General features: G+C 43.7%; 1 protein-coding gene across 5 annotated transcripts in view; it reads right to left on the bottom strand.

Annotated features, from left to right (window-relative positions):
* The window catches only part of SEMA5B (semaphorin 5B), a 278,518-nt gene that overhangs the window by 123,838 nt on the left and 128,757 nt on the right, over nucleotides 1-25,923 (bottom strand). For all 5 annotated transcript variants that reach the window (XM_075431115.1, XM_075431116.1, XM_075431114.1 and 2 more), the window contains one exon: nucleotides 14,953-15,158. In XM_075431115.1, the coding sequence (XP_075287230.1) occupies nucleotides 14,953-15,106 (154 nt within the window). In that variant the 5' untranslated portion in view covers nucleotides 15,107-15,158. The remainder of the gene's footprint in view (nucleotides 1-14,952; nucleotides 15,159-25,923) is intronic.

The following is a 25,923-nucleotide window of genomic DNA, read 5'->3' as shown; positions in this document are numbered from 1 at the left end:
TCGATTTTACTTCTGTTAGAACTGGAGAACCATCTTCAGTGCCAGAGTTAAGTGATGTAAAGGGACTAGGTTGCCCACCATAACACCTTCCTAGTCTGGCCTTCAGTGCTAAGCAAAGGGAAAAACTCCTGCCCGCCAGCAAGAGAAGGTGAGGTCAACTGAAAGCAAGGTTAGAGTAGAAGTGATCTGCACTGAAGACCTGGCTGCTCCAACAACAGGTTTTACCTTCTCTTTCAGGTTTTAGGTTGTCTTCTAGGTTTCACTTTACATACCATCTGGGATCCCTATCAGTTAAATTCTTCCTCAGTTCAGATGGGGGGTGGGCCATCACAGCATCTTTGTGGCTGAGAGATTCACAAGCTTGAGACTGGCTCTATCAACTAGCTCGGATTTGCCAAGCTAGGCCGTTGTCCAAACTGCAATCACACAGGTTAAATGCAAAGCAATAGATTTGGCTATGCTATGCTCACAGAGACAAAGCTCTTCCAGAAGCTACATCTGTTAACACAACATCAACTGAGAGATCTAGGGCAGATAGTCCTGATGTACTAAAAAATACATCTGTTTGAAGAAAAGGATGAATTTTTTTTTCTAGAGTACTGTCAGGAATGATACCAGGGCATTCACAGAATCCCAGCTTTCAATACCGTTACCAACTTTGACCTTGTGTATGTCACCGATCACAGAATTCCAACCGCTCACCTTACACTTTTACTGCACAAAATATCCGGGGATAGATTCATACATATCTTTCAGAAAGCCATCCAGCTTTATTTGAGGACTACTCTGGCTGTTAAATACATGGAGAATTCCAAATATCTAAGGGAGCAAGGCACGAATGAGACCAAATCCATATATCTGTAATCCCTCTGTGACCTGTTGACAAGTAACCCTGCCTCATTCAAGGACTGGATGTTGAAGATCCAGGAGGCTCAACATGAAAGGTAACATCTTCTGGCCTCACGCCAACAGGATACCAATACACAAGCCAATGACCTGATGACTCATACCAATAACAACGTAGTTCAGACCAGTTCAAAAGAGCTCTGAAAAAACACGCTCCATTGTCATTTCATATCCCCAATGATAAATTAGGACGTCTCACCGGAGGCAGTCAGGTTTGAATGTTTTGTTGTAGGCATTAGTTCCACTTTCCACAGGGGTGAGATGACAATGCTGATGAGGAATCTCATTAAGGCCTTTGGTGTCCTGGCATGCCTTGCAGGATTACAGATGTGCAACGGTTTAAAACCTTTGACGTAGGGATATTCGTTGAGCAATTTCAAGTTCCTTCTCCCTCCAGGGATGGATGAAACCTAACCAAGCCCTTCAGTTATCAAAACCTTAAGAAAATACATTTAAAAGTCCCTGCACTCCAGTTGTCCTGCGTCCCTTTCCAGAACAGAACCTTGTCGTCGAGCTTCTGTCTCTGTCCTGAACACCATGACATTTCATAACAGCTCCTAAGTCTCCTCACTATGGAGCTGGACACCATCAGGCCTGGTTCCATGCCCAGCCTAACTGGACACTACCAGGGCCCCTCCAACAATGAGATCTCCATCCTTGCAACCTAAAAACCTGTCGCCAGGAGCTGGAGGCTTCCAGCCCTTCTCAGCGTTCCTGTCACACTGTGCAACCAGTACACAACACGTGTACCTCCTCTGCTCTGCAATGAAAAGGCACGAGTTAAGGAATAACTCAGCCTGTCTAACCTTCAAGAATCTCCACCTCCCACACTCCTCTGGGACCCTTAATGATGTACTAGCACCAGGGAGGCACTGCGGTTTCACCTCTGGCATTCTCCCGACTAATGGGGCTCTGTCTTCTTTTGCTGTAGCTCTTTAGCTGCAGAGACTTTTCTGAGCCAAGCAGCAGAACCAGCAACAATAACACCTTTCAGGCAGGTTAGCTGGCTGACATGTGCTGTAGATCTGGCATTTCTGTTGGCTGATGGGGGTGGGATTAGGGGATTGCTATATAATGATGATACCTTTTAAGGATCCTGCTTTTAGGCCATAATTTCTATGTCATTTTACCTCCTCTCCTACCAACTCTTTCCTACTAACTAACCCACTATTACTGTGCAATGGCAGGAAGAATATTTCTTCATCTGCTGCTCTAAGAAAAAGCTCCTTACTTCAGAGAGGTAAATTCATCAGTTCTTCCTTTTAATGTCAACCTCTGACAAATTACAGGTAAAAATAATTTAAAAAAAATTAAAGGCAGTAGGTGGCTTGAATCTCTCCATGTTGGCTGAAATGTCAATCAAGCCCAAGAAATAACAGCCAGTGTCTTGATTTCTATTACTACTGCAGGTGGTACAATTTATAAAGAAACCCTTCCCAGTTATTAAATTAAAGGCTGTGAGGCATGCATCCTCATAGCAAAATTAAGCTTTTATAGGCGTGTAGTTGGAGATTATTAAACCCAGCATGGTCCCAGCTAAGAATGTCAGAATTAATGCCAAATGGCACATTTTCCTTCCCAACCTTCTTTCTTCCTGTTAAGAGGGAAGGGATAAGGTGGAATGGAAATGCAACCAAGAGTCAGGACATGGGTCTTTTTTCATTTGACACATTCAAATCTACTGCTCAGACCACAGGCATCCCTAAGGACAGTTCTAGCTTTTCGTTTTGAAACTAGCTCAGCTCTGCAAGGTAAGTGCTGCCCTGGGTCTATCCCGTGTTAGCTGAAGTTTACACATATGGACCCAATGAACTCCAGAGTTTGCTTGTATTTGACCTTTCTCAGAAGGCTGATTTTTCCAGTGCTGACTCTTTAATTTGGCTGGAAAACTTCAGTGCTGGGGCATGTTTACATTTGCAAAAGTATCTGTTTAAAAACAGTATGAAAAATTAAAAACCAAGGCCCTGGCTTTGCATCTCGGCAGCAGGAGCCGGAAAGCAAGGAACCACATGGCTTAGGGGCAAAATGTTCATCAAGGCCTCCTTTGTACTTCTCATCTCTAATCATTTCCAGGGGGTTAAAGATCCATGCTCTCACTTCCTCTACATGAGGACCAACGAACAAAAGTTTAATAGTTTCCAACGACGTCCATCGCCAGACATCTGATCCAGAGCCTCTAAAGCTCTGCAAGTCCCTTCACAGCTCTAGGTGGTTCAGGTATCCAGCTGCAAAGGCAGCAAAGCTTTGCAGGAAATGTAAGTCTGCAGAGACAGCTGTGCTCAGGCTTCTATGCATGCATAAGACAAGGTGAAAAAAGGCCCTCAGCCATTTCAGAGAGTGGTCCCTGCAGCCTGCTAGCACGCTGCTCTGCACCGGCTTCCTGAGAGCACAGGGCTGGGATGAGGATTAGTTGGCTGCGCAAAGGACGGCGTGCCAGACTGCAGGAGCTGGGTTTAAGGGCCTGATCCAGAAGCTCTTCAAATCGTCATCAGTTTTCCACTGAGCTTGATGGGGTTTGGATCAGCTTCTAAAGACATGGTAAACCTGGTAATACTTGAGCTTTCATCCCCACAAAACCAGCTGCTCCCCACCTCACCCTTTATGCTGTGTGTTTTGAAGGAAAGAAGCATGTAAACACTGAGCTGAGACTTCCCTGCCTGAAGGACAGCATTTGCTGCTTCGTCTCGCTTGAGCCCACTTGTAGCTCCCATCTCCAGCAGGCTGTAACAGCTTTGTGCATCCAGCACAACACCACGCAAGAGCAGAGAGGTTAAATGCCCATGCCTTGAAATTGCAAAGCCATTGCTCGGTGCATGGAGCATGGCTAACCACTGTGTTATTCAAGAACATCTCTTCCGGAATAATTCTCAGAGTGGATTTGCTAGTCTGCAGCAACAGCAGCTAAACTAAACAGCATCAAGAATTCTTTGTGCAAAATGAGCATATATTCAAAGATATCGTAAAAAGACCTTAAGGGGCAAAGATAGAGAAGTTGAGCAAGAAGGAAGATTCAGGGACCCCATTCCAGAAAACACAACCTAAACCACATACATTACATAAAGGCCCTGTAGAATAAGCTGATTCAACAGTAAAAGCTTGTGCAATGAAGTAGACCATACATATAGCACTGGGGGCCTGCCAGACTCAATGGGAATAAATAAATACCTGTTCTGCAGCTATTCAGACCCACTTTTGTGCAGTGTGAACTTGGCCACACACTGAGTGCTTCCCTTACTGCCTCGTTATGATCTCTTATAAGTACTCTTAACTCAGCCTACTAGCTCATGGTGTGTTTAATTACTGTGTGTGAGTATTTCAGCATTCATGGGGAGGCCCAGAAGACAGTCATGACTTCTGAACTGTACAATCTCCTGTCCTTTTGGTTTGCTTCAGACCTGGCACAGGGCAAATTGTGTTTAGTGAATGGCAGATACTCCTGTTTGCAAGTACTCAACCACTTAGGTCTTTGTCAGACCACCCACTAGCCTGGAGGACTTTCAGGGTTGGATCCCAACAACGAACAACAGATGCAAATCACTTTGTAACATAAGGTAAGGTCTCAGGCTGTCTTCTTGGTATAGACTGATGAAATGTCCCCTTCTCAGAATTAGATCTACCATCTCAGACCATCTTCTGCTTCAATTATCCTCAGTATTCAGAGCATTTTTCATGAAGTAGATAGTTGCCTGCTAAGACTGAGCCCACAGTTTCCATTCTGTTTGGGCCACTGACCAGAACTCATCAGATGCAAAGCAAACAAGGCTGTAACCAGAGATCAGAAGGCAATGACTACCCATGCTACCGCCTGTCTTCTCAAACACAGCAAGTGCGGACACATCCAAGGATGCACAGAAGTTGAAGTCTACTTACAGTGTTACCTGTATTAGACTGACAATGAATCATATTCTAACATCAGCCTTATTTTAAATTTTAGCTCTCTGTTGTAGGTCTCACCACACAACAGTCTTTGGAAAATAACTCACTCCTACTCCATGCTGAGATGTAAAAGTAGTCTTCACAACACAAAACCACTTCACAATTCAGTAAATTTATCAGGGGAAGGAGAACTCTTTTGCTGCATGGGCAGAGCTGAGCAAACAAATGCGTCAGCACTCAGAGCTCAACTTTACTCATGAGGCCAAAAAACTCAAGCTGGCTTTACCCCAAAAGTCCTCCTACACATACATCTCAGCCTGCTGTCTTGTCTTCCCATCACCACCTCCACCTCATTACTGGTATTCTCTCTTTCTTTAACCTGATCCATTGAAATGTTTTAATTGTACGTTAAATGTGTCCTCATCCCAACTGCTGCAATTTCTAGCTTCATAAATTTCTTAAATCTCTGATCTCCACTCACAGTTATGAGGACTCAGAAGGCTGAGTACACTGCCTTCTACAAAATGGGCCAAACCAGCAATTTCCTTCTCAATACCCAAATCCAACTCAGATGTTCTTCCTGCTGTCTTGTTTTCATGATTTCACCCAGTTTATCCCTTTGACCCCACATTCGTCTCCCCTCCCTCTCCTGCTTTCTTTTCTAGCAGTCTTCACCTTCCAGCCATGTTTCTACCTCATTTCCTGCCCACTCAATCAATTCCTCCTGTCTTGGCCAACTACGAAACTCCTCCTCAGATGAGAGAAGCAATATGCTAAGCCATGAGTGGCCTGAGAGTCACTGTGATAGCTGCTTGCAGTGCCATTCCCTTTCAGTGAAATTCAAGAAGCAAAAGAGTTGCTAATGTCCCTTCCCAGCCTGTCCAAGAACATGTGGATGGGAGATGACTGGAAGAAGAAAGCATAAGACTTTTTCTCTCTTGGTATCATGAAAAAGGGAATAGTCCCATCTCTCAGCTACCAAGGAAAGGAAGGAGATGAAGCGGAAAAAAAAAGAACTAGAGACTCAGGTTGTACTTTCACAGAGCCACAGGAATCACAATAATCATAGTAACCTAGACATGTTACCTGCAAAGTTATGTTAAATCTAGATAATTTTGTGCCTCTCCTCTCTCTGCCTACAGCTCCTCCTTGAACTGACCTTGCTGAGCTTCTTCCATCCTGAGAGAGAAATTACATCTGGAGATGTAGGCATGGTCCCAAGAGCCCAATGGCACTGACATTGGAGTCCTGACAGTCTTGGGCAAATCATGAAACTCTGTAGAGTCTCAGTGCTTCCAGTTGATCAGTGGGTTCAGGGATACTGGCTAGTGCATCAAGGCCTAAAGATCTGTAAAGCCTGCGATGTACAGGAGGCACTAACTGTCACTAATGCATATTGAGTATCTTGACTTTGTTTCCTAAATTTTATCATTTCTTCAAAACAAGTGTTGCTGAATTGTTTCAGTATGGAGAAAAAAGAACTTAGTCCAAACCTAATTTTTGCAAAAGTACAATTATGACTGCTTGTTTATTTACTTTTTTATTATTAATGTGGAGCAGCTGACAAAACACACCAGTTCATCAGGAAGAGCCCAGGGATGCAATCCCAGATAAAGAAAACACCAGATAATAAGCATGAACTAGAGCTCACTCACAGTATGGAACAGTGTGCTGTTAAGTCCCCCCAAGGAAGGAGATCGAAGGACTGTGAGTCACATTCCCAATTCCGCACGTTTCTACAGTCTTCAGCATTTCTGCTCCATCATAGAGGCCAGTCTTGGCTCACTCTCTGTTTCACTTGGGTTGATACTTGCACATGGTGAGGGGCAGGCAGAAGCTCAGTCTCCACCTGCCCCAGAGGAGAGCCAGGATACTTCCATTCAATGAGTCCCCGGGCTGGGAGACTGGGAAAGAAGTCACGTAACACGAGAGATGCTGTTCAGCATGGCTTCTATTGCTCAGACCCCCCCAAGACCTCAAACCCCAGCTAACATAGAATCATTTAGGTTGGAAAAGACCTTTTAAGATCATTGAGTCCAACCGTAAACCTAACCCTGCCAAGTTCACCACTAAACCATGTCTCTAAGTGCTGCATCTACACATCTTTTAAATACTTCCAGGCATGATAACATATAGCATTGCAGATCCTCACTGGCCATGGCCGATCAAGAGCAAGAGAAGATGCCACAGTGCTGCAAGAGTGTAGGATATGGATGCACATCATGTGCGTATCCATTTGCCATGCCTGAGATCAACAGGACCAAACATGTGTGTCTACACAGCAGAGGACTTCACTGAAAGAATGGATTTGGCTTTCCTCAGCAATCTACCAACCAGGGCAAACACTACGCTAATGCTGTCTCCCCTCCTCCACAACCCTCCTCAAAAACCTTGCCTGCTGCCCCATAGTGTCATGCAGGCAGAGTCCTGTGCCCCACCACCACCTCCTGAAACTCAGCTAACTGGTCCCACACGCAGCCCCACTGTTAGCAAACCCAGAGGTTTCTTGTTTTCTTAAGGATGTTGCAGAATGGTTAAGTATTGTGATCCATTGTTTACTGAGACAAGCTCTGCAGCTGTCACGCAATCTCCCTCGCTGAGAAAGATAACGTGAGTGCTCATGCATCATTTGCAGCTTCCTATGACATTCTGATCAGTATAATCCCTCTTTTCAGACAGGACGGCAAGCTGCATCCTGGCTCCTACAGCCACTGCAGTCTGATGGAAAAAACACTCCTTTGTCATCCTTCAACCATCACTCAGTCTGCCTCCTCTACATCTGGAGGCAAATTATTTTCACTGTCCTTATAGTTACATGCCTACATCAGCCACTTGTGCCAGCAGAGGTGGTGCAAGATTTGGGACAACTGTTTCCATTAGTGAGAACATAGGAGAGAGCAGAGAAAGCATGGCTAAACTCTCCTTGAATTTCACCTGCAGGCAGCCAGATCTGCCCCAGAAGCAGATACATCTGATTTTGATGAACATCTGAAACAGAAGTTGATCCTCTTTGCTGGCTCACCACAGACTGAACTGGAGATGCCAAGTCAGTTTGTACTTTTTGGCTAGCCAGGCTCATGAGGACTCCTGTCTCCTGTGGACAAAGGTCCTGCCATGAGTCAGCCACACTGATGAATCACCGCAGAGGCTGTAAAATCCCAAAAGATTTTTGAAATGAACCTGTTCTCATAAGAATCCATGTTTTTAAATTGGAAAATGGCTAAGAATAGTAAAGGATTATCAAAGACCACATTTCACCAATGACCTCCACCTCTTTTATTAATGTGCTATAAAACAGAGCAATCTCCGTGTATAAAATACAAATCTGAATTTTGCAGCTCAAGCACTTCCATTAAAATACATTCTGAGGATCACTCAATGTTATAAAAAGGAAAGTACAGATGATCTATGAAATCAGAGCTCTTTAAGCCACAGCACAAGAGTTACTTCAGAATTCTATCTGCACCTCCCAAAGCTAGAAATGATCATAAAACCCTCTAACCCAGTCTACTGTGTATTGCAGATCACAGACTTTCATCCAGCTAATCCTGTTCTAAGCCCAGGAACATGTTGGATTTCTTAACTACTTGATTCGGCCATGTTAGAGGAACAGCTTGGCAAGTTGGACCTATGATAGCAAAACTTGCTTGAAACAAAATGATACGATAGGGTTTCCATTTAGAGACTTGATGTTTCAGTGCTGTGCACTTTGACTGTGGCCTAGCTCAGCACATAAGCATACGCTTGGTTTCAAGTGAACAATCCCATTGACTTCAAGGTAAGTACATATTAAGTGCTTGACTGAGCTAAGACTGTTCATAGCTTTCCAGGGTGAACCCCTCATGATTAAACAAGAATATTTCTTATGAGATTTCTAGTACTAAAGTGAACTTTATCAAAGCATAATGACATCCTTGAATGGAAGGTTTTAGGAGAATGTGATATATTAGCACTCATCAGAAGCAGATGTGCTAAATAAATGAGGTCTGCCGTACCACTGGCTCACAAACTTATTCAGTTAGGGAACTATGCTAAGTAAACTTTAAAATTGAGAAGGAGGTCTCCATAAGGCATGTCTTTGCACTGGACCACAGAAATAGAAGCAAAGGACTTTGCTTTTCTTTCCACCCTGTTTCCTTTCTCTGAGGTGCTGCTTGGGATCTGAAAAGAGGCAGCCCACTTCTACATCCTAGATCCAGCCACTGTGTCAAAGAAAGGACCACATGCACGCTGCTGTTAGCTGCTGCTGTTAGCCCCAGTTATACCAGTGGTATCTCTGGAAAATATAAATAAGCTACTCTACTGCTGACAAGAGTTTTTCATGGCCTTGGTCCACACGTACTATGCTGGTGAGCTTCTGAGTACCTGTTCCTCCACATCATGAACGCACCTCCCTCAGTCCTGCTGCTGAGGATGCCCCCCTCTCACCATCACCAACACTCACGGTCAGAAGCTGCTCCTTCACTTGACCTGTTGTCCCTCTTTAAATCTTTACCTTCCCTCACTCCAATATGCAAGAGTTACTCAATCACTTTTCTTCCTGAAGCTTCACTGTAAAGTCTTCCTTTTCTCTCCTGCTTGTCATGATTTGTCCTGTCTAAAGCATTTTGTGAATGAAGGCCACTCTTCCAAGACCACTTTTCTTCTTGAGACACTAAGGAACAGCACACTGAACAATTTTTTCAATCAAATCTCATTGCAATTATTTGTGAAGTGCCTTGGGCACCATTAACGGGCAAGTGTCAAAGAACTAGCATCATTATTGTTGTAATTATTATTACGGAATGAAAAATATATTGAGAGCTCTTGGGTGTAATTTTCAGAAGTTTTGCCTGAGAGCAAATTACTTCCCTAACCACTGTATATGTATGGCTTTATTAGTCATAATTTTCAAACAAATTCTAAATCAACCCTAAGGAAGAAAATATGATCTTCATTTGCCAAAGTTCCATTTTTCAAGATTAAAAAGAAAATTGCCACAAGGCTTGCTTAATGGAAACAAAATCTACACTGAAATGTACTGAAGGTCAAATATTCTGTAGCACCCACAGGATCTCACCAGCTTCTGGTCAACACTCCATCATTAGTTAATGTTTGGACTCCCTGTATGGAGATTCAAGGGCAGAAAGGCTATGAGCTAGAAGACAATTCTCCCATAATGTATTTTGCCTTCCCTTTGATGTTTAACCAAATATACCTCTCAGACTTCACCTCACAATCTTCATACTTCGTTAACTAAAATTTTGGGTTGGATTGTCAAAATCTCACTTGCTCAAGAAAAGTGTAAATCTTTATCAGAATTTCCTAAGGGGCTTTCCTAGCTGGCTTTTGGAGTTGATGGATGCTAAAGTGCTTTTTTTCCCATCAATATGCAGCAAAGGGAATAATGTATTAGTGATCAATTCAACAATAGTGGGGGTGTTTGGTAAAATGTCGAGAACCTTCAAAAGAAATAAATCATACCCTATTATCCTTCAATCCACAAAGTTAAAACAGTTTTTGCTTTCAATACAACAAGTGAACACTTAACTGCTCCCCACAGATTTCAGTGTTTGAAGCTGGCCACGTTTCAATAAAATGTTGTTTAAAGAAAGAAAATATTGAGAAAATATATAGCAAGCTATATTTAAGCAACCTGAATCATATTTCTCTGGTAGGAGGTAATAATTACAGACAGTCTGAAGTAAAATCCCAGATTTAAACACTCACTAACTAATTCATTTTGAAAACCTGTGGCAATGGACAGAGCAACTTGTCTGCATCTAGAAGAGACTGAGGATTAGACAAAGGGTCAAATGCTGCACGCTGAGAACTCACATCAGCCGTGATGATACAGTTGGCACAGCTGAGATTTGCAGTCCCAAGAAGATCTGGGACATAAGCTACTTAACCAAGTCCACCTCTCTCCTGTGCTTCAGCATGGGATGAGCTGAGGTTTTTGTGTGGATGAAGATCGGCTGCAATTATTAAAGCAGGGCAAATGATGTTCTTCCAGCTTACACTAACTGCCATGACCCAGGGGAGAAAGCCCTGGCAGACAGAAGAGAGGAGGACCTGGGAAGTCTATCATATTTTTTTTCCTGAACATGGCACTTTAATGGATAAAGCTAATGAGAAATAAATAATGAATAGAAACGGCAAGTGGAAACCTGTGTACAACTTATTTCCAGTTACGTTGTAAACATCCAAGTGATTCATATAAGACAGATGAGTTTGCAAACTTTTAAGTACTTCCTTGGTGAACAAGCTGAAACCAAGCACTCTGCACCCATTACAAATATATATGACTATCAGTCATGGCTCTGGCTCTCAAAATAACAAATCTTACAAAGTATTGCCATGGCAGAAGACGTTTCTGACTTTCCCAAGGGGCATGTTACAAAGGAGCTCCAAGCTACAAAGGAGCTCCAAATGTCTTTAACGAATAGCAAAGTTGCTGTATGTCTAAGAGACAGCAGTATAACAATGAAGGATACTGCTAAGAACCAGGACAGTGTGGCAAGGGCATAGCCCAGCTGCGAATGCAGGGATCAATCTATTGGTTTTAAGATATATATGGAAAAGACAAGAAAGATGAGCATGACTGACAGGATCTAGAAACAATTTTTCCAGTGTTTGGCTTACCAGAGTGGTCCACAGTGGACCTGGGCCGGCATGACACACTGTTTAGTGAAACGGGACTTGGATGCATGTGTACAGGCATATATAAATAGAAAAGGATGCACTAAGAACACACCCGACTTGTTTCACTAATTTCTCAGCTCACTGAAAAACAAACAAGAATGCAAGATCCTTAATGTAGCTACACACTCACAGCCAAATAGGTAATAAGACACCAGAAACAGGCTCCTGGGAAGTGAAAGATCATTTTTTTATTGATCTAACAAGGGAAATCAAGCTTTAACTGGATTTCCTATAAGCACAGAGTAGAACAATCTAATTATGAAAAGCCCAAACTGGGTACGTTATTATTGTTGATGAACTGTACAATGAGCATCATTTAGAAAACCCCAGGGAAACTGGAGCACCATTGTGTTCGGTGCTGTGCAAACACACAGCACGGCACTCACAGCACAAATTCCTAACCTGTCCCTCACAATCTCTATGTAGTCTGCTAGGATAAATCATTCAGCTCACAACGACTTCCCAGCCCACATCTCTCCTGGCAGTGCAAACTTTATCTTGAGTATATATAATAAGTATATTTATGACCAGAAGCTATGTCCCTCAACTTGTCTAGACGATTTTCTCTATGGACTCTGTAAAGAAACAGGCGTTTCTTTAGGTCTGAACACAGCTAAAGTAAAAGCCTTTTGCATAGGTAGACTCCCTTCTGCTTAAATGAGTATGTCATGCACTGTATTCTCTTTTCTTACCCCTCCCACAGCAATACAAAGAGATACAGCTCAAACAGACGGTTGACTGGTGTGGATGAGACACAATAAGCAGGAGATGAAACGCAGAAAATACATAATTTCTCATGAAATAAGTTAAAAAGTAGACAGAAAGGAGTATTACTTGGATTCTTCCACGACAAGGATATTATCAGCCAACTGGATTTTAAGAATATTGTAATCTGGAGAAAAAGTACAATAAAAAGAGAGGCTGAGCACAGGCACGGTGGAAACTGAAGACTGGAGAACACAAAACAAGTTACAGCATCATGTTACGGAATCCCATTTGTCTTGCAATGGGAAGCCTGGCTAGCAAGGTTGTGAAAAAGAAGCTGTTCAACCTCTTTGTAACATAAACTATTTGTTAATCTGTTCATTCTGGCAGTAAATTAATGCATGCTGCATGACTGAGTGGTCTGGGGCCTTACTGATTATTGCCCCCCATCCACTGAAATCTGCTGATGTAACATAATCCTCTCCCCTGGCAGCAGGAGCATCAGCAGAGCTGCTGCTGGCGTCACTCCGTCAGTTGTTGGCTCAGCATTCCCGTTGTGTAGCAGGTTGTGATCCGTGGGATGATGTATCTGGAGACCCACAGAAAGCCTGCGAGCCACACTGTAAAGCAGAGACCTCCTCAGAGCAATCTGGAACAGCACAGAAGACGTATATTCCCCTGCTTGTCTCCCCTTGCAGCCTGAAGCTGCTTGTGCTGGCATCAGAACAGGGTATAGCTTTAAGGTAAATTACATTATGAACCGAGATGTGGTTTTGGAGGTGTAAACCCTCTTCCATAAAACTTAAATACTGTGTGCTGTGGAAATAAGGTGCCTTTAATTTTATTCCTGTGTGTTTGCCAGATGAGCTTTGCAGCAGAAAACGCAGGATTAAACTGTATCATGAACAACCATGAGGAAACAGGTGCTGAGAAAAAAACAGTAACTCGGAATCTAACTTGGGTTTAAGAGACACAAATGATAATCTGGGTCATTTTCTTGACATGTCTGCAATTTCAATCTTTATTTCTTTAGTATCATTGTCAAGCTCTAATTAACTCACACTAGCCTTTTTTCTCTATTATTGAAGAAAAGAAGGTAACAAGAACACTGAAAGGGGAGGAGAGATTATTTTTTTCCACAAAAAATTCATGCCTGATGAAAACAAAGCAAACTGGCAGATCATGAGTGTGTTTACGTAGCCATCACTTCTGCAGAGAAGCACTCATATTGAGTCCCCAAAAATGCCCACCATTTCCTCAACATCAGAAACTGGGGCCCTAATATTCCCTGCAGAATGCCTAACCTCAGTGCTGGATCCTACGACCACACCTTCTCCAAACTCAAAGTTTGGTGCTCCTGGTTAATAGAAAGAGCGTGCACATTTTGTTTTCTGTACCTATAACATCCTCAGCATTGTATTATCTATTTAAATATCTAACTGAGTTCCACCACGTTTTTAACCACAAGGGTTTCTCCTTTCACCCCTCCACAGTTAAACAGATGGTTAGACTTATTTAGCAATTAAAATCAAGGTTTATTTACCCATTCCACCGGAGCAAGGTTAGAGCCAGGGCCATATCATGTAGGCTTAAAGATTTTGCTAATTTACTTTAATCCACTTAAACCTTTAAAGCACAGGTAATGGAAAACAGACAAGACATCTCTTAAACTTTCCAAATTAAGAGACAAGAGTTTCCTCCTCTGTGAAGAAGAGTAAAGCTCTCTGCAAGAACCCTGAAAGGTCAGCAAGGAAGCCTTTGACTACTTTCTTCCTGGAAACCCTATCTCAAAGGTCACGAAACCACAGCTAAATTGCCTTTAGCAAAGAACCTAACTAGAGACACATTGCAAGGTACTTAATTGCCTTTAGCAAAGAATGTAACTGGAGATGCATTGCAAAGCCTTAAATGGAAACCAAAATCGATATTTCAACATTTAGGAGGAAAGCATTTTTAGCAAGGAGACTCAGCAGCTGATGCTGCTGGCACACTGAGCTTAATACACCAGTCTGGGGTGAATTCTGAAATAAAGGTGGTACAACACAGTGATCTAACAGTCATGCGGGTTAAGTCGACAGATTGGACAGGCAGCAACTTAGGAGTACATGTACGCTCGTGGAAAATCCAACGGGGACAAGGACAAGAGAAATTCCATGCTGCAAAAAAGAACAGTAAAAAGATTGCCCACACTTGGCAGGATGCTGCAACACAAAGGCCCCCTCTCACATTCTTAAGACCTTGTCAAGTTAAACGCCCAGATGAAAGGCAGCAAAACTACTAGCAGGGGTGATAAATACATCGCAAAAACAAACTTTTAAAAAAAGCAACAAACAAAAAAACAGCCACTCCCTGCAACTTTACAGCAATTTACTTCTCTTGCATTCAGGTACGTCCAAATTCTCTATCACTTTTCTCTTATTAAGTGTCTGGATGCAGCCAGACAGGTGAGGTTTGTAAGCGTTACTGAATCCAGTTAGAGAACAGGAAACTGAAACCCAGTTTCAGTGCGGTGCGAGATTACAGGAAGCCTGTAGCAGAAATGGAAATGGAGATTATTCAACCTGTAGTCCCAAAACTGTCTGAATTAAGTGACTACTGTGAAACCTCAGAGTTAAAACGCCGTAAAGCGTCAAAGGGAATACAATTCACCAGGCCACTTGCACTGGCCTTTGGAGCGCAGCTGTAAGGAAAACAGCACAGACTAAACCACCACCCATAACGACACCAGGAAGGACTTCAAAATGGATCATCCTGCTGGAGCTTGAAACGGGAAGTTCTTACCTTCAAAAGCAATTGTGGGGTGTTCTTTCCTGACACATTGCTGATGTTCAGCTTCAGAGTATTCAGGTACATTCTGTGATGCTGAGAGATGAAAAGCAAGAAGAAAAAGGCTTGGCAATGACAGGGAAATGGCCTTTAATCTTGAAACAACCATGACTGAAGGGCGGCTGCAGATCTAGCTTCCAAGGTAGGCCCAGGGGGGATACCTGAAATACAAATAATTCCACTTTCAGAAAGACGAATGCTCATCCAGAGTGTGTAACATGGGTAGAGAAGGGTGGAGGTTGCCCTTTCATCCCAACCCCACTTGTGCCAAGTACACAAGGTAATATTCCACAAACAACACCTAAAAAAAATGACCCAATTTACAACTGTATTTGGGCTCCTAATTTCAAAGCGAATGGAAGTGCACAGCTCCCTGATACATATCACTGTGCACCCTCGGGGTATACGTCCTCATACAGTAGCCAGTGTGCAATGGCCAGTGCTGACAACATGAAATCTCAAATACTCCAGATTTAAATATGTCCCCCCAGCGTGGACACCTCACTCCTCGGTTTCATGATGTGTCTGTGCTTAAATGTCATGTTACATTCGAGAGATCGCGAAGCAAAGGCCAACATCAGTCGTCACCAGAACACATGTGCAATTAATACTGTACTAATAGGAGATTTATATATTTTACCACTGCTGTTTTAAATGTCTTGAAAGAAGAAAAGCCAATTAAAAGGTGTTGCCAGGAAAGTGCTAATTAAGGTAACATAAAAATTAAAAGTTTAATGGAGAGAATGGTGAGAAGTGAGTCAATTGCCTGCATTGTCATGGGATGTTCTAGCTCCCAGTCACAAGAGCTGAGGCACAGCTAAAGAGGAGGAGCACTCACTCTCGGGCGAGGAGAGGGGAAAGTCATGCATTTTCTACCTGCGCAGTTTTTAACAATAGCAGCAGCAAAGATATAGCTCTAAAAACTCCCCTGGGCCTACGAGGCCTGAGGCAGGGGATGCAGGATTAATTAGCCCATGCCACAAGCTCCCCAAGATTCTGCTGCAGCTTAGCAAAATCCACATTGCCAAATTTAATCTTACTGATGAGCATATGTAACTTTGTTCAATTATTGCAAACACATGTTTTCAAAGAAATGGAGTCTCCTACCCTTAAATCTTATCTAATAATAAAGCTGATTCTCATTAAATTCACACATAATGAGATTTTCAGTTCCTGCTGGTGTAGTGATTCATAAAGGTGGTGTAACAGTCAACACCTGCAGTGCCCAATACCTGTATATTTTTGTTCAGAGTCTCCAAAATGCCTCCAGAGAGCTGAAGTGGCCAGGCTGGTGGGTGGTAACATGAGACACTGATACACAAGGACAGGCTTGTGGCATGGAGCAAACTCCAATATAGGGGACAATATTGTGACATCAAGGAGCTGGAAGAAGTTCATAAAGATCTTTGGGCATCACAGGAGCACCAAGGGACTGCTTACAGCAACAACGGGAGACAGCTGGTTTGAAAGATGGATCCTATGTTTTATTCTTATCCGTATTTCTCTGTGATTTTGAACACTGGCATAAAGATGAGTTGCCAACGCATCCATTATGCATGTCCTCAGCAGCAGCTACATACCATTGACTGAAAATAGCACTGGCATTCAGGATTTGGGGTAGTTCTAGGGACTTGGTTTCCCAACTAGTTTGAGTGAGAGATTACAGTATGTCACATTTTTTTCCAGCCCCATATACATGCAGATTTGATGCAGGGATGTATAAAATCCCCTTCCAGTTCTCCAAAGGAGGTTCTACAGTGCTGCACTACAGAGATTTTTTTTTTTTTTAAACACAGAAAATGTCATGATAAATTAAAAAATGGGACTGGCAGAAGTAAGTGATGTGAAATCTTTCAAAGCTAAGGCCAGTGCAGCGTTTAGTCGTTAAGCACAAGCATACTGCAGGGCGTACACCGCTGGGTACTGTGGCATCTCAGATGATGGAGATGTGCAAGCCACGCTGTAATGAAAATTATTGATAATGAAGCACCAGATTATATTTTCAGACATTGGTTTAAATGATCATTCTTTTTCAGTACAGGTCCAGAAATGAAACACAGCACAGAGATGTGAACCCCAGGGAGATGCATTTTGTATAGCTCTTGGATCCACCTAAAATTCCAGAAAAGACAAAGCCAAACTTTCCTTAGATAGGAGATGGTTGTTGTGGGAAATGCACAAGAGGCAAAAGGACTTCCCCACTGTCAGATATCCTTCCTGGAAACTGGAAGAGACAGTGATGGAAATCTCACTTTACGCGTGCTCTACTCCTCCTCATGCAGCCATTACTGGCTGATCCTAGAAATAAGGTGATAAACTAGACAGACTTTTAGTCTGAGCCAATATGGCCATTTTCATGTACTAAGCATCCAAACAATGATCTCACTCTAGGTGAAAAAAATTCTTGAATCAGACACACGGTAGCGTCCCATGCTCTTCTGAGGCACTATGTGGTCTGCGATCAGCAGATGTGTAAATTCAAGTTTCACACTCATCAGGGTCATGAAATGACAAAAAGTTGCATACTGGAAAGCTTCATAACATCCCACCGCCTATTCTGTGCCAAAGCAGAGTACATTTACTAGTGTTTTGTCTGGACTAGTTGTAAAATGTGCCAAGTAGCTGGATTTCTGCCACTTTCCCTGGGAGGTTTTACCACAGTCCAAGAGACTTCAGTGTTCCTTAGAAAGCTGTAACCAGTATTTGGGGTAAAGTTCCATCTTCTTTTTCCTTACTATCATAGGGAAATCTAAAGTGTGTATGAAAATAATGGTTTAAAACTTGATGTGAAGTGGAAAGTAACATATGACCAAAGATGAAAAAGAAGCATTATAGAAAACTTGTATGCTTCCCTACATTCCCTATCACCTACACCCAATTGCATCCATCAAATATGTGGAGTTCTCGTGCTGGGAAATTGAACAAAACCAGTGCCATGTGCAGCCCTGAATTGGTGTCTACTGGAGTCAGAGCCCATGGGTAAATGCCAGCTTGATCAAGGCGACAGAAGACAGAGCCCTAGAGCACCGGCTGCACGATATTCAGACAGTGGATAGCATTGCAAAAGATTACTCCTTCAACCTGCCCCTTCCCGGGCTGTCTTGTTCACTTTTTTCTCAATATTTTAAGAGACATTCTAAGTCAGTAAACCAGTTGCTGCTGCAACTTTCTTTCTGAAAAAAACATATTCCGAATATGAAGCAGTGCCGCGTGCAAGAGTAGGTCAATTGTATGGGAGAGTCCAGCAGCTAGTTATGAAGTGTAAATGTTTTAATTCCACTGGAGATGGCCAAACTCAAGTCTTCAATTTTGCCCGAGCTGCAGATTTTCAGTGTGAGGGCTGGAGTGTGACCAGTGCTTAGGACCAGCCCTCATCCAGCCTGCTAAAACACTGCACATCCTAAGCACAGCCCAGGCTAGGGATGGTTTGCACTGCTGGAACTTGCCCTAGCGTTAAGCCGTTTGGATGCAGTTAAATGCTATAAAAAGAGCTGTTCTTATTAGACTCTCTGCTCAAAATGGCTTGGGGCTCAAGAAATCAGCTGTCAAGGTTTCAGTGCAGATGAGAGACAAGAGCTCAAATCCCTGGTTAAACTCAAATCTCAGACAGGACAGACCGTTTCAAGTCTTTATTCGCTCATCTTGATCTATCGTTACCACCTTAGGTATTCCCCACACACACTATGCAGACATGTCAAAAAAGAAGGATAAAAATGTCCAGTAAGATTATCTGTCCAAGTTTATCTGTCCTCTTCCTCACAAAAGCCTGTCCTCTGTGCCTCTGCATGGTCCCAAGGCTCAGTGATAGGGCGTCTCTCTCCCCTCTCCTGCTCTGCTCAGTGAATGCCTCTGGCCCTCTGCCAAAAAAGGGTCAACAAACTGAGGCTCCATTGGATCTGGTGAAATATGCTCCAGAGACATGTATGTTGTAGGGCACCACTTCTGCCACCATCCTCTTGTCTCTTAAATCAGGCTCTCGCAGCTCACGGGCCTCCCCGACTGTAGCGGTGGTGGCAGGGTCGGGCAAAGACCTGCTCCTTCGGGGAAAAGCAGGAGGTCTCGCTGCATCCCCGAAGCTGGGATCTGCACCCACAGCACCCGCGTGAGCACAAACCCGCTGCCGCGTGCCCATTTCTCCCCCAGCCCCTTTCCTGGCAGCCCGATAGGGACGGCGTTTCATTCTGCCTTGCCTCGTGGCTTCACCCCCTCGCACAAGCGCAGCATTCAGGGGATCACCCACAGTCCCTCCCTTATTCATTCTCGGGGCGTGAGTCTTTTCCAACTCACCCTGTATTGTATCATTGTAATTCCACTGATTTCACAGGAACTAATCCTAATTTACGGAGGGTAACTCAGATCAGGCCCCCTTTGACTAAAGCTCCGCGTCTAAAAGAAAAATACCTTCAATCAATCTTCAGGGCTTTAAAACAAAGCACACTTTAAAAATGGCTGTACCAGGAATTCATATCCTGCTTTCCTCTGACTGTAACTATCATTTTGACTTAATAAAATGTGACAGTAAAGTTTAAGGATAAAAGAAAATGCTTCATCTTTCATTTTAAAGAAAAGGGATGCTTTTAAAAAAGACTAAAAAAGGAACCTTCTGTAAAAGCATTAATTCTTCTGTTCGGGATCTTTTGTGATTGGCACAGTTATGATTTTATAGAATGGGATACCAGAGGGAAGAAGAGCAATGGAAAGAGGTGGACATTAAAGTATTCAAAAAAGTACTGGAAGAATAAGGGAAACAAATATAAACATTACAAAGCAAGACAGCTCAGCAATGCGGCTATGATAGGCTGGCACAGGCAGCTCTGCCCTAGAAAACTCCAAGGCCAACAAAACCACGGTCCTTTATTCTTGTGCCGCTCCTTGTCCTCCCCTCCCACCCTCACCAGCTGGAATTCGTCCCACCGGACTGGCTCCAAGGGCCGTTTCACACTGTCGAAGAAAAGGCACCGCTTCTCCCTCTGCCCCTGGCCACATCCACACACTCCGCTTTCAGCCATGCCTGCACCAGGGAGACGGATCTGTCTCACAACCAAAACACGGCACACTGCGCTTGCATGTCCACACATCACAGCTCATGGGCACCCTTAGACCGGCTACCACACAATGAGGTTTTCTCATTTATTTACTTCTGAAGCAAACATATGGGAGTGGTCAAACTACTCTTCAGAGGAGAATCTGTGAAGAGATCTTGTTTTGCTTTAATCAACCCACCCTACAGTCTCCTGAAGAACTGGCGAGCTCACCTCTAATTTCACGTCGGCTTACATGCTGCAGGTCTTCTTCCAGCTGGGTTTCACCATAGCCTCACGTGCCCACCTTGTTCAGGGCTTCTCATGGCCTCCGCTACAAGAGCGTCTAAAAGCCTCACTCTCATAACACCCCAGGAAGATAGAACCACACTTTCATGCCTATAATCCAAGGGTTATATTTTTAAAAAACCCTGTAATTCAGCAGCAGGGTGGATTGCAAGAGTGTGCAGGTACTGTGCTCTCCAGCGGCAAAGTAGAAGCTCAGGCTCCATGGGGAGCACTGGGGCACTCACAGCTCCTGCCTCGCACAGCCTGCAAGGCACTCCTTGCAGCATCACAGTAGGCTTTAGATCAGGGATAAACAATCAAGATCTCATAACACAGGTCACTATTGCAACCTTTCTGTTATCTATATAAATAATTCAGGTAACTCTTTGCACAGGAGTAGTCAGTTTAACCTAAATACACTGTTAGGTTCAGGGCTCATGAAGCCTGTAGTAGAGCTGAATAGTGATAGTCTATAGTTTGATCTTCTTAGGACTACATCCCACAAAAGACTGACCGTGTATTTTGGGGCATTTCATTTCTAAAGCATTTTCTGACTGCTGTTCAAACCCATCCAAAACTGGTCAAGGTCCCAAACCGAGCCCACAAAGTGCAATGGGATGTTCTCGTTCAGATCAGGTAACAGAGATAAAATTCTTAATGATGACTTGGTACAAAATAAATTGGTTGGTGTCAGTTCACTTCTTTATGGACTGGTGTACGTCCTCAATGAGCCATCATCAGCCACCACTTGGGTACTTGGCCTCAGTAGCACAGTCAATGGCTGCATGGTCCTGGAAGCTGAACTGTTTCCTCACCTTTGGAGGAGGCCCTCCAGAACAGGAACCTATTATAGAAAGATCCCATTAAATAAAGCTGATTCAACAATAAAAGCCTGTGTAAGAGAGCAAAATATACTGTACTGCTGGGTTCCTGCCAAACCCAGTGGGCATAAATAAATACGTGCTCTGCTGACACTCAGTCCTGCTTTTGCATAGTGCTAACCTGACCACACATCGAGTGTGTCCCCAAGTGCTTCGAGAGCCTCTCCCCAAAGGGCTCTAGATCTTTTTTTTACTGGCTACACGTAATATAAAGACATGAGAAGTATTGTTAGTGTTTGTTTGGGGTATGAATTTAGCACTTGTGAAAAGGTGCCTTGCAGTCTGAAATCTTCTGTTTATCCAAAGATCATATTTGGCAATGAAGGCTTACACTCATTTATTTCCCCGGTGGTATGCCTCCACCGTTCTCTAGAAGATGACCTCTGCAGTGGGGATGGAAAGACCTTCTATTTGCTGGTCACAGAATGGCCTCTCTGAGAGGCTGTCAACAGAGATGTCAAAGTGGAGGTATTTTTTCTAGTTCTGGGACCTGGACTGACTATGGAATTATTTTTCATGTACTCCACCTGTGAAACACAGAGATGAAGGCAGAGACTAACACAACAGCAGAACACAATGGACGCTATGGTACTTCGCACGACTGCAATTTTAACACATAGTTTACTGCAACCTAGATTAGAAATCAGGAGCTCCTGGCTCCCAAAGTCTCTGGATGCTCCATCAAAAGGAGAGGATGAACAAGTGCAACACAGCCCAAGAGAGGAGCCGTCCCAGGACTCACGGGACAGCAGCAACACAGCAAGAATAACTGTTCCAGAGGCCGTGCCTGCAGCAGGGGAGCGTGCCCGGGGCTCAGCAGCCCTTGCAGTGCAGTCACCTTTCTCGCCGCACGTGTGATGCAGAGTTCTCTGCATGGGTGCTGTAAATCCAAGGTGCCAGACGTTCTGTTTACATGCAGATCAGCTACATAGTGCAAGTACAGTAGATTCAGCATCTGATTTACTGCAGTCACCTGGCTGCAAGGACTCTTGCTGGCTTAAGGTTTGATACTCAAGCCCACAGACCCATGCCTTAAGCCTACAGCTGTTGTAGAAACACTAACACCACAGCTTTTCTTCAAGTTGCTCCCCTGCACAACGTGGGACTGGTTTGCAAATGTGCAAATTAGCAGAGCCACAGCCCCTAACAGCACACTGCACAGCCAATGTCGTTCCAGCACACCCTGGTGCATGGCAGTTTGGAGACACTCCTCCATCTGCAGGGGTTTCCAGAGGTGTGATGCTCATGCCTGGACACCTCCCCACTGCAACTGGGCAGCCGAGGCATGACACAGCTCTGTGGCTCAGTCACTGGTAACTGCAACTGGGTTTGGGTAGAGCCAGCAAGAGAAGTAAACTCCTCCTGACCCTTCCAAATGCTTTTGGTACGGGGCTTTCTTTTGTCTCCCAGTTTAACACGAAAATCTAAGTTTTCTTGAATTTTTGACTTACTAGAGTACTAATCGTTGTTCTACTGACACTAGGTTTTACTCAACTCTAATTAGAAGGCCCACTGGAGACGTCCCATGGGATTTTTAGTAAGGAAGTTAGCAACAATGGTTCCAAATCGTATCAGACCTAATATAAGTTGGTAACTTGCAAGGTTTCTCTCTTCAACACTGTGAGGGCAAGCCAGGGACAACTGCAGTCCCCAGATTGTGCCGCGCAGATAGGCAATTCTGACAAACTGTGTAGCAGCCACTATGGTGACCTTGTGACCACACAGTTGGGAAAACAGTGAGAAGATTAACTTTAAAAAAAACAAAGCACTTATTTCTCCTTTGACCCGAAGCAATCTCAGAATTCATGTCTCCAGCAGACAAAAACTGACTCATGAAATCATCACGCCAATCAACCTCCTGCCTGAGAGTCAACCATAACATATGGGCTTGACTTTCCCTAGAGCCTTGTTTTTCCACTTTAAACACTCCAGCGCTAGCTCCAGGACCACAGCTCCTGCCACCCGCCCCACTTCTGCTCCACCCCCCAAATCCTCCTGCATCACTCACGCAGCCCCATGTGCCGGGGTCCAAGGCAGTTGCTGCACATCACAAACCCATCTCATCCCTCCTCGCAGCACCAACCTCTACTGCTACATTGCAACAACGGGATGAGAAGAACTGTTTCTTTGAAAGCTTGCCCATGCAGGAGACAGAAACCAAAGCTTGTTTGTTTTTGTCAAAGATTTGTGATTACCCAGTGCCACATAACACGTACTCACAGTTTAATTGTAACTCTAGGAGAATAAGCACAAAGCATCGCTGCAGCGCAACTCCGAGTTTCAGCCTGCTTGGAAATAAGAATGTGTTTCGCTGCAGCCTCTTCTTGGCACAGCACAGCATCATTTATCATATGGAAACCTTTGGCTAGAAGGCATTCAAACAGCCTACATATGCCCCAAATCTAAACAGACAAAATAATAATTGTCAGCCAGACTCTTTTTTCTCCTGCCGTGCCCAGCTTTGCTCACATTTCTTGCAGCAGCAGTTACCTGTTGGGCTCTATTAACTCTTCTCCTCATCGAGCAGCAGGGCTGCTTTGTTCCGCCCCGACTCTCACGTTGCCCTCGGGACACTGCAGAGGAGAGCAGCTCTTCCCAGAGCTACCCGGCTGTAGGACAGCGCTGAAGGGAAGCAGTGCAGAAAATGCACAGCTCACAAATGACAGGTTATTACTGACTGTTCTGTGTAAATAAAATGAGACTGATTCCTCATCGGCTGAAGACAACAATGACATTCATTTTCCCCTGAAAATTGTGTTGTGATCAACAGCTTCTGAAAAGGATGAGCTGAATTTCCCTCTTCCTCCAACCATCCTACGCAACTTCTCTGGTACCAGGAGCATGGTGCTATGTTACCTGCTAACTGCAGCTTACCAGCCTAACACAGGTATTGCTATGCTGTGTCATGGCAATATCCACTTACAGCTTTTCTCAAAAACAATATTTAGTCAAACAGAAAGTGAAGCAGGACAGGTGACATTCAAAATCCCCTGGCTGCATTTTTTAATGAATTGCATTCGTAATAGTAACTGTCCATAGATTCACTTTACCTAAACAGTACACAGGACAGCCCCCATCCTGTAAGTTGTCCCTCCCTCTAAATTCCCAAAGACACAAAGGTCTCCGTGGTCTATGGCTTAGCTGAGCAGCTCCATGCTGGAATGGAAAGGAGAAATATCTGGATTGAAAGCTGGCATCATCCTGCACACTCACGTTTCTGACAAATCCAGATGTCCAGCCAAAACTAGACATCTGAATCTTCTCCCATCAGGTGGGAGAAGCAGCTTGCCAGTGGATGCCCCAGCCCCGTGATGCCAGCTCTCCTCCTCGGAAATGCTTTAAAAAGCCCAAACAAGCCCCTGGATAGAAACCTTGTCATCACCTTCCAGGAGGCAGAGTCCAAGCAAGCGTTTGGGGGCTGATATCATTTTAATACACTCTGAGGCCAGGCTTTCTGGAGAAGATGAATTATTTGTAATGAATTCCAATCACATGGCGCTCCAGCCCCCACACCTTCCTCCTGCATATATAACCAAATTAGTTTAGGAGATGTAAGTTATTCAGGGACTTAGCTGTTCAGTCTGGCCTTGGAGGATTTGCTCTCATTATGGCTTTTATGCAAATTCTGTCCTCCAAATCTCTTCTGAATCAATTATTACTAGATTAATTTAAACATGTCCACCTGGGGTGCCTGTATATCATGTGCCTCATGTTAAAAAGTAAAAAGGATGATAATGAATTCAGGAGGTGACTGAAACAGATTCCTGCTTTGTGGAAATGTGACCTTTTTGCATAATGTCATAAAAAAAAGAAGTTCCCTCAAGAAACATGGCAGATAGGGTCGTTTGTTGGATCAGCTGGGCTTTCAATCACTCTTTGGAAATTAGCATGATACAATAAAAAATTAATAAGAAATTTTAAAAAATATCACTTTGATGCTCCAGACTATTAAAGTCTTCAATGGACTACTAATTGAAATGTAATGCTTAATTTTAAGCAATGCCGTTTTATTAATGGTAAAAACTTGAATTAATGTCATTAACAATGTTAATATTACAAATCCCCTGAGGGATAACAAAGCAATTATGTTATTCACAGAACTGAAAGGGGTGAAAAAGATGTAGCCTGTACATGACCGCACTACGGTGGAAGAGACTGTGTCCATCTGCATTTCCTCTGCCGAGAAAGGGGGTTTGTTTGTTTTTCTCAGCAAAGAGGAGGGAGAGTAAGAGAAGAATTTGCACTAAGTTAATCACTGCTGATTTTCAGGCACTTAACAACTAGGAAATTATTCTGTTACTCAAACACCATACTGGGGGATCCTGGAAAAATAATTTGTGAATGAGAAATTGATTACTAGCCCTCCTTCTTGGAGATCTCCCCTGTGTGTGCCTGGATCCTCACACGTGCACCAGCCGCCTTCACCTGATGGAAAAGCCTGATGTCAATCAACAGCCCCCTCATGGCAGTAAACGGCTTTATGGAGCTGTGCTGGCTTGCACAGGGATCACCAAGGAGATCACCTTCTGCGGTACCGAATGCCCTCAAATCCATGCAAAGGCAGGTGCTTTTGTTTTATATAGTTTAGGAAGTTCAGCATCTTGTCAGATCTACTGCTCGAACAGCAGGATAGGTGGGGTTATCCTTAATTAAAGAACCAAAACCAATACCCTTGCCAACTGGCAGAAGTCACATTGCCCAGAGGGAATACAAACCTTGTACGGTGCTGGTATAGT

This window comes from Opisthocomus hoazin, chromosome 9 (genome assembly GCF_030867145.1).
Source record: "Opisthocomus hoazin isolate bOpiHoa1 chromosome 9, bOpiHoa1.hap1, whole genome shotgun sequence".
Taxonomy (NCBI): domain Eukaryota; kingdom Metazoa; phylum Chordata; class Aves; order Opisthocomiformes; family Opisthocomidae; genus Opisthocomus; species Opisthocomus hoazin.
The sequence above is the reverse complement of the archived record's forward strand: the minus strand, read 5'-3'. Positions and strand labels throughout refer to the sequence as shown.